The sequence below is a fragment of the Apteryx rowi genome, unplaced genomic scaffold (assembly GCF_003343035.1).
Source record: "Apteryx rowi isolate R43461 unplaced genomic scaffold, aptRow1 scaffold_462, whole genome shotgun sequence".
NCBI lineage: Eukaryota > Metazoa > Chordata > Aves > Apterygiformes > Apterygidae > Apteryx > Apteryx rowi.
In genome coordinates this window covers 567,905-577,327 of record NW_020450719.1, presented here as the reverse complement: position 1 = coordinate 577,327, position 9,423 = coordinate 567,905, and the positions used below count along the sequence as shown (strand labels likewise).

At 41.5% G+C, this 9,423-nt stretch overlaps 1 protein-coding gene across 1 annotated transcript; it reads left to right on the top strand.

The window, feature by feature from the left end:
* Nucleotides 1–2,920: 2,920 nt before the first annotated feature.
* On the top strand, nucleotides 2,921–4,950 carry CYTL1 (cytokine like 1). Its single transcript, XM_026077810.1, has 4 exons — nucleotides 2,921–3,064; nucleotides 3,171–3,215; nucleotides 4,573–4,701; nucleotides 4,867–4,950. Exons 1-4 carry the CDS (start codon nucleotides 2,921–2,923, stop codon nucleotides 4,948–4,950), a joined length of 402 nt encoding a protein of 133 aa, XP_025933595.1.
* Nucleotides 4,951–9,423: the final 4,473 nt, after the last annotated feature.

Sequence of the window (9,423 nt, the reverse complement as noted above, 5' to 3'; positions counted from 1 at the left end):
AACCACAAGGCAGGAATGCTGCAGCTGAGCAAAATCTTCAGAGCAAATTATTCCAGCAGTCTTGCCTTGTCACAAAGCAGGGAGTCTGTTTTTGGTTTTGGTTAATTATTTCAGCGAGGCCTAGATTCAGACTTTGCTTTGCTCTCTGGGCCGCATGTAAGAAGCGTCTCGGTAGCTCAAAAGCTCATTGCATTTCCCCATTCTGCAGAAGGTGCCTCAGAGCACAGGTCATGTCTCTGACTGCCGGTGGCAAAACGAGAGCCTGGGACTGAGCAAACCGCAGTGCTCAGGACAGATGTAGCTCTGGGCATGCAGAGCCTGGGCCCAGGCAAAATTCAAATGCAAAGGCACGAACAGAGCGAGGCAGACTTTTTTTGCCCCCTTCCCTTTACTGCTTTTGCAGAATTTGGCCATCAAGCCCTGGGGTGCTGGAAGAAGAGTCACGAGGGACAGCAGAGCAAAGAAAATGACAGGCAATTTTGCAGCATAGTGATCAGGGCATTCAACAGGGACATGGGAAACAAAAATTCGCACCTTCAGAGACTGAGAAAGAAATTAATCCCAGGTCTCTCCACTTTTGGGCAAAAAGTCCAAGTCCTCAGTGCTATGCAGGAGTTGGGCACTTCCTTCCCCAAATGCATCCATGGAGCTAGAGGTCTGAGACTGCCAGGCTTTCCCCGGACATGAGTGTTGGATGAGGCATTTGGGGCAGAGGGCACTGTCTTGGGCCATAGGAAGCCACACGCTTGCCCCTCTGCCCATCCTTCAGACTGAGATTGTTAAATATCTTTCAGTTACCTGAATCTGGCCAAAATGCAGGACTTGGAGAGTTACTATTGCTGGTGTTTCACTCTAGGCAAAGAAGGGGTGGCCATGGGACCGGGTTCGTAACAGGCATGTTGACATTTAACTATCCTTTAGAACATGAGCCATGGGATTTTGCTGTAGTTTGAAATGGAATTGTCACTGTAGGGCTAATATAGGTAAAACATGAGGAAGGAGAGCGTTGCTCACACTTCCATAGTATTTTAGTGTAGTTTGAAATGGAATTGTCACTGTAAGCTTAATATAGGTAAAATATGAAGAAAGAGTATTGCTCACACTTGAAGGAAAAAAGGGAAAAGCTACATTTTGAAGACATCCTTAGTAGCGGTTGGATTGCAGACTTCTTTTACTGAGACAGCATTTATGCTGTTCAGAAGACTGTTTTTCTGGCAGAGCAGCTACATTTTAACAGCTTGCCAAATGAGAATGTGATAGAAGGTTAATATTTTACTGCTACCTTAAGCTCCTCTTTACAGTAATGAGACAGTGATTAAGGGTCTATTTCTTTGCTGGCAAGTCTTACACAAAGCAACATCCTTTCCTTGGATGTGCACTAGGCATCTGTGTTTCGATTTCACTTGGTAGATCCACCTGCTTTGGAGCTTCTTGTTTTCTACTGGAGAAGGTTCCCTCTTTTTCTCCAAGATCTTCACTCATTTGCCTAAGCAAATCCCTCTCCTGAAAATAAGACCTGGCAGCCCATTTGCCAAAGCCAGCTCTAAAATCCCCACTGCCAAGACTCCCAACAGTTTACGTATTTCTTTCCTCACCGGGTGTTCTTATTTATCATTCAACCCTTCAGGAGCGCATGATTTTACTAAATGGACCATTCTTTATAAAGCAAAGAAATATGTAACAGGAGAATAGTATGCAGTTCTCTTCCCCCCACCACCCAGGTACTTGGAGGATTTAAGGCAGAGTCCTCTGCAGCAGGCAGAATCTCTCTTTCCCCCAAAACCTGTTTTCAGAATCCTGATTTCCTCTCAAAAATGGCTGGTGGGAAGCCCTTCCTTGTACAGGTGTTCAATCTTTTCCCCTTCTCCCGTATTCAGGTGAACCTTCCTAGGCTGCTTCAATCCCAAGGAACTGTGCAGTCCTCCGTCAGACAGTTCATTGCCTAGGTTAATACCTAGGTAGAGTCTGACCCTGAAAGGTTTTGGGGTGGAGGTGGGGAACAAGGGGTTGTTTGTTTTTAACATGTAGCCAGTTCTTCTTTCAAGGGTACTTCCATTTTACTGGACAATTAACATCTAAAACCAACATGCATTCAGCCCTTATGCCTTCATCCCAGCATCTGGATGTGTCAGCTCACTTTGGACTCTGCTGAAAAAACGAGAGCTTCATAAATTCGACTTGGAAAGCAAAATGGTGTTTATAGGTTTATGACAGCCTTATAGAGGCGTATTAATCCATTTGAGACCTTGACTATATAAATATATAGTCCCTCCAAGCAGCTGTAACAAGTGCTATTATTTTGATTAAGAAACACTGAGCATCGGCATAGACTGAAAAGAGAAAAAGATACTGAATTTGGGAGGTTTCCTTTATAGTAGTATCCCTTCAGACCTGCTAAGGATGATAAGCAATCTAACCAATACTATCAACATCAGATACCAGCCCTGTGAGGATACTTCTCTTTATGTAGCTTGCGTAGTCCCAGGGCTGTATATTATGTTCCCAAGAAAGAGGTATGTGCCAAAGTACATGCAGGATCAGGGCCTATGATCCCTCAATAACTCTGGGCTGTTTATTACATGTATTCGTATTCCTTTAGATGCTCACTAGGTTGTTTTCTCTCTGGAATAACATAGTGTTTGTTTTGTTATCCCCATTCCCTCTTTTCCCTGCTCCAGGGCAGGAAAGTGCTAGGAGCTCGGGCTTATAAGTTGGCAGGAAATTTAAAACGGCAGCAAGCTGCTGCTTGGACCACTCCCAGACATTTTTTTTTTCCTTTGATGCAGGAGACTATTTAATTGGGGGCTGACTTGTCAAAGCTGACTTGTCAAACTTAACTATTGAAGCTTACCAGTAGCTGCACAATCACTGACAGTGATTTTTTCCCTCCCTTTCTCCTCCTTTTGACAAACTTCCCACGATGAAGATGCTGCTGAGGCTGATTGCTCTGCTCTCTGCTGTCCTGCTTGTCAGCTCAGCTCCTCCGACCTGCTACTCGAGGGTGCTGTCTCTGAGTAAAGAAATTACAGAGTCTTTTAGGGATTTACAGACCTCCAAAGCTGTGGTGAGTCCATCTAAAAACTGTTCCTGCAAAGAAACTTTGGGTTGCTAGTTTTTGGCAGAAATTTCTCTGAAAACAAAATTGCAGTGGTTTTTCTTCTTTCCTGCAGGACCCATGTGTGGAGGCGCTCCCCAGGCTGTATTTGGACATACACGTAAGTTTTCCCTCTTCTTTCTTACTGCTGTGTAGTAAAATCAGCTAATGAAAAGAGAGAATAACTGCTTAGACTGTACCCCAGAAGAGTGGTTTGAAATTAATTTTTCAAAGCTTAATTAACTAGAGAGGTGAGGGGAAAAAAAGCAAAAAGAAATATCATTTTGGGTCTTATTAAAATCCCTGTGAAGCTTCAGGGATTATACTTGCTTAAAAATTCAAAAATGAGGAAATTCTGAAGTGATTACTATTTGTATATTATTAATTTATTGTGACAGCTCCTTTTCAGAAGTTAAATGTGCAACAATGCCTAGAGTAATAGTTTAAAGAAAAAACGTAGAATCAACCTTATTTTACGTTGTTTTATAGCATGTGTGACTACTGGCACTGCAGTTTTAATAAATAGGAGTGCAGGAGTACTTTGCTAACTTTCCCTTTTTAAACAGCCACTTGCTGAATCCAGAAAGAAAAAGTATTTCAGAGGATATAAAAGTGTGATACTGAGAAAAGGCAGCAGTAGTCCTCTCCCAGCAAACACAAATAGTCTCCTGCACAAGTAGTTTATATTACAGCTTTGTGTCCTGGGATAGCTGACACACTTTGCTTATGTGCCCAGTGCCTCACTGAGCTCTAACAGGTAAAAAATATCAGAAAACCAAGAAATGTCCAATGCATTTTGCAGGAGGCAATTACACTGTCAAGTGTTGCAAGCCAAGAGCCTGTGGATTCTAATTCCAGAGTTACCAGAGCCTCACTTTTAACAAAGATTAAGCAATGCAGTTCTAGTGCCTTGCTTTAAAACAAGAGCTGGCATATTTATTTACCTGCCTTACAGGGAAGTTGTGAAGTTAGTGCCATCTATGCTTTGCTTTGATAACACAAGGTGTGAAGGAGAATTACTCTGAGAAAAATTTTCCCTAGTGCTCCCAGTATTGCCTGTTGTATGGGAACACCAGAATGATGTTTGTGAGACCCTGATAAATCTTTTCAGCAGCTAAGTGAGGAGCTCTCTTAAAGTGGATACAGTGCATCTGTACTGTAAGTAACTCCACCAGCTTCAGGAGCAGATTTGATTGTATTGGTACTGATGTGTCCTAAAGCATGATTCCATCCTAAAGCATGTGGGAAAGAAGCTGTCAGACCAAAATGCACTTTTCCAAGCACTGATTTTGAGCAGACATCTTTGTTTTGAAATATTGATGATTAATTTTCCTAACTAAAGGTTTACATAGATTAGATGTGCATAGAGGTAGGAATTCCAGGTTCCCACAAAACAATAAGAATTTTTAAGTGGTGGACAATGAACATAAATCTGCATTTGTGCAGTGTTACAAATATCTCTTTTGCTTGTTTTTCAGAATTACTGTGTGTTGGCAAAACTCCGTGATTTTGTAGCATACCCCAGATGTGAGAAAGTGCTTCAAGTGAGTGCTCTGAAGGAAAAAGCCCGAAGCCTGTACACCATTATGATCTCCTACTGTAGAAGGGTAGGTCCAGATGCAACAACAAGGATGCAGCCTCTGCTTTCCACCCCATGCATCTCCACCCTGTTCCTGACTTCAGCAAAACTGCATCAGGGCCTGAGCATCTGAACATTTCACTGTTTTGTGCCTTCCTCCTTATAATGTTAGTTATCTCTCTTGTTCCTCCAGGACCTGGTGTTCCTTACCAATGACTGTAATGCTTTGGAAAATCCTGTTCTGTTTCCTGCTGCACCCTCCATCATTCAGAGCTAAAATGGAGCCAGACCAAAGGTTTTACCTGGGAAATTTTAAAGGAGACCAAAAGCCAAAGCATATATATGCAGTCAGCTATAACATTAACAGTTAAGATCTTTTTCAGGCACACTAGCAATATTATCTCAGACCTACCCATTTTTCTCAGCCTTGGCAGGAAATGAACTGCATGCTTTACATACCTACTGAGCTGCTAGTGAAACTATGGTTAGAGAGCATTTTTTCATTTGGCAAGGTATGATGTTTCAGCTTAGCCAAATGTATGAAGTCTGTTTTGTTTAAACACTAGATACCAGATTTTTTTACTCTTTTATGAATAACTTGACTCATATAGAGGAAAATATATTATGATCAATATTCTATCCTGACTTAGCAGTTCCTCTTTCACTAGATGGGCATGAAGAGACCGTGCTTGTTTTTGCTAAAGTGTTTGACAGGAAAAGTTTTAGTCTGTACTGGCAGATGTCTGTCTACCTGGATAGCTCATATGTACGCTGATAGTTTTTTTATGTCAGACTTGTAAGAATAGAGGTGAACGTTACCTTTCTTGGTGGAAAACTAAATAAAAACAACTTTCTAACCCAAGATGCTTGTGTTACATCATGTCTATCAAGATCACCCCAAAAGGTGTCATCCTTATAAACTTGCTTTTCACAGTCACTTGTAAGTTGTTTTTCACAGCATAAGCCATCTTTAGCTTTGTTTCCATAGCAATGCAAACTTTGCTGTGTCTGTATGATTTGGCAGTGCTTAAGTTTCTACTAGGTGAATTTTTCCCTAATGCAAACAATTTCTTTGATGAAATCTTACATGAAGATCTGTGCTTGTATTGGAAGGTGATCCATGTCCATTTGTTTAATGGCTAGTGAAGGAGGCAAGCAAGAAACCTACTCAGTTTCTACACTTTAGTCAATGCAACTTCCTTGTGCCTCAATTTGCTTGTTTTCAAAATAAATATTATCAGTATGAATACACTTCCCAGGAATGCTCAGAACTTAATGTAGATGATTTGATATTTTCAGATAAAAGGTATGAGACTATGATACAAATTAGAAAAGACCTGAACAGAAACAAGAAACACCTACAGAAAGCAGAATGTGTTCTAGGGCTCCAATAAAAGAATACATTGATGTACAGCTATTCCTTTCCTTAAAGAGTGTATTTACCCTATTTACCCTCTATTCTATTAATGAACAGGAAGCATACTGTATATTTAGAATGAAATGGTCACAAGCTCTCTGAACAGGAGATTTGTCTGGAAGCCATTTCAGAAATCTCCATGTCTCTGAAATTTGAATTTCCCATAGAACTACAGAGAAAATTTGACTATCCCATAGAGCCATAGAATAAGGGAGGGAAACACTGAACCCAGGAGAGATGGAGAGCAAACGAAGCAAGCATGTTGGTTTCCTTTTCAATTAGTTTCAATTCTAGGCAGAGGTTCAAGGAAAGTGTCTGTCCGACTTTGTACTTCCCTCCTGGAGATGAAATCCTTTATTTGTTGGCTCTACCAATCCTCTTGATGAGCCACTCTGTGTGTAAACAGCTCAAGGGTTCCCACACACACGCACAGACATCTATACTGGCATTGGGTAGAGACTTGTCTGTAGCAGTGCACCCTCTGATCTAGCACCAGGCTGAAATGAAAAAAGCTTGACAGCTGAAATAGTTCTGCTGTCAGAAGAATCACTGCTTGGTTTGCTTTTCGGATTCTTCTCCTCTCCAGGCCAGCAACCTTTGTACAAAATCCTGCACACTCTAGAGATACCAACACCAATTTTCTGCATCTTCTCCACCTATCCAAGGCCAACTCCTTCAGCAGCAAGCATATCCTCAGATAAGGACATCTACTAGCATGCTGGCAGTGACTTCACATTGAACATGTAAGCACTGGCAGCTCTCTGGTTCAAGGAAAAATCCAAATGGAGTTGAATCAGTTGCTGTCAGACTCTGCATTCAAAATCCATCCTCTCTCCAACTGGGTCCTCTGCTTGTCCAGTGACTCAAATGCCACCTGGGGAAGCAAGCAGAGCTGGGAAAATACTAAGGACCATATACTTCCATACAAGTATTAAAACCACATCACAGCCCATGCTTTTCATACCTGCACACACAGAGCACCATGGACATACTTTGAAAGAAAGCGCTATACAGGCCACGGAGCCTGCAAAGCTAACACAGTGACCAGGCTCTACATGTGCTTGGTAGCTGGCAGCAGGCAGCAAAGGCTGTTAATCTTTGGCCATTTTTTTCCACCTCCAGCTGTCAGAGGGTCTAAACACAGGCCTATTGTAAAACCAGTGTTGTACTTTGGCAAGCACACTGCAGAGCCAGGTACATTTCCTTGCCCCGCAGAAGCTCACACAACTCTGTTCCCAGAACTGGACCTTGGTTAAAGTTTGAGCAAGCAACTGTGGCACTTCTGTCCACACTTTCCTTTCTACATGGACACGCACTTTCTGAAATGGAGGATTTGGGGAGGATTTTCTCATAGACTTTCTCAGAACTCCTGCTTGTTCTGTTTGACTGAGGTAAATAAGCATTCCTTAGTCCATTTGGACTGAACTCATGATTCTATCTTCAAATTTCTCCTATAATGTTCTCATTCTTACAACCACCTTCCAAATACATTTTCTCCTGCTTTAAGCTGATTACTTTTGTGAGGAAAATGTAACCTAATTTCTTTTTCTTTTCTAGGACAAAATATCTTGCAAGAAGTCTTCGGAATTGGGAACAGAACAGAAATCATTATTTTCATTGCATTTTTTTAGTTAGTAACATTAGCTTTTTGTATGACTGACATGACTGACAAGGACACACTCTGCTTGTGACACAGTCTTACCTGTTAGTTACCAGCAGTTCAGTTCTCTAGTATCGTTACATCCTACTTCCCCAGAAGCAGAGAAAAGCAACTGGATGCTTTGGGGACTATACATACTTGAATGTGCTTTAAAAGCCTATCCTCCATCTGCACATGCTGTATATTTTATTCCCAGGATCAGATTTGCCTGATCACTGAAGTGCTTTTACAAGCATATTCCCTATGGTTTGTGCTGTGACTTTTTTTCACATCTCAAATGTCATTTTTAATGGAAAGTGTGCTAAAAGCAAAGCTATGCTCTTTCAGTTCATAGTAACCTGCTGTCACTCAGACTATCTTAATGAGATTTAGGATTAGATGAAAGCTTTTCATGGACAGCATATTTTTCCAGCGTGGCACAGTCCAAGGGAAAAAACATTGATAAACAGAGCTAATTCACTTGGAATCTGCCAAGAAATCATCCAGTTCTCACCTTCATCAAGGCAGCAAGTTCGTACACTTTTATTTTACCATTATACCAGGACCTTTGCACCAAGTGAAAGCAGTGGTAAAATCATCCATGTAACTGAGTTTTCTATTCCCTCATCACAACAGTCTGTATTCCTTAGGGCCCCGGGCAGGCGTGGGCACTGGGAAGGGATTAGGTAAGATGCATTTGTTGTAATTTGTCACCTGGCACCATGCGTAGTTAGTGCAGAATACCACTCAAAGCACATCATTAAGAAATTGTGTTCAGCTTGTATGATCATTACAGAAGATCTGTAGAATAACAAACCATCTGTTCTGTTGTCTTGCCCGTTATGCTAAGGAGGTTTGCTGGAAAGAGTAGTCAACCCCAGGACTAGGTTTCCTTTGCAGACTTACTTCTCTCCATCTGCAAGAAAGCTCACTAAACAGCAGTCCTGGGAGAACCCTGGGCATGGGAAATCAGTTCCTGCAAGTCTTACTGATGTTTACTTAGGAGAACTAGGAGGATTTTCTGCTCCACCTTTGGAAATGCCTGCATTTCCAAAATTACAAAATTCCCTGCAAAATTCCTGCAGCTTTCCTCCATGAGGAGCAGAGGAATATTTGTTTTAATTCAAGGGACCGCCTAATTTATCTCCACCATATCATCACACTGGATTCTAAGGTTGTCCAAACTGTAGATTTTGGGGACAGATTCTGCAAAATTATTCAAAGATGTAAATTTCCAATTTTGCCAAAATGCTATACTATGAATTTTGCTAGTATCAGCTCCATTCCTATCTCTTCTGTTCCAGTCCAAGCCATATGGCCTTTCCTGAAGTAGTCACTGATGGTTTGACTCCTCATAAATTGGTTTTCGGGGCAAACAGCCTAGGGCTGAGGGCTACTAAACACCTACTCCCCAGCCTCTGCATCAAGTCAGGAAAGACAACAGCCTTAGATCAGATAATTAGGTCGTTCAGGGTAACAGTGTGCCATTGATGATCCAGGGATAACATGGGGACTTGCTACTAATTAATAGGATCCAGATCAAATGTGCCCTTATGTAATTCCAACAAAAAGAAAAGAAAATACAGTAAAATACCACTGGGGAAGAATCTGACCTGTATGTTCTAAATTTGAGCATGCTGTTAAATTGTCCAAACACCAGAATTAGGAAAGTCCATTTGTCCATTTCACTTTCC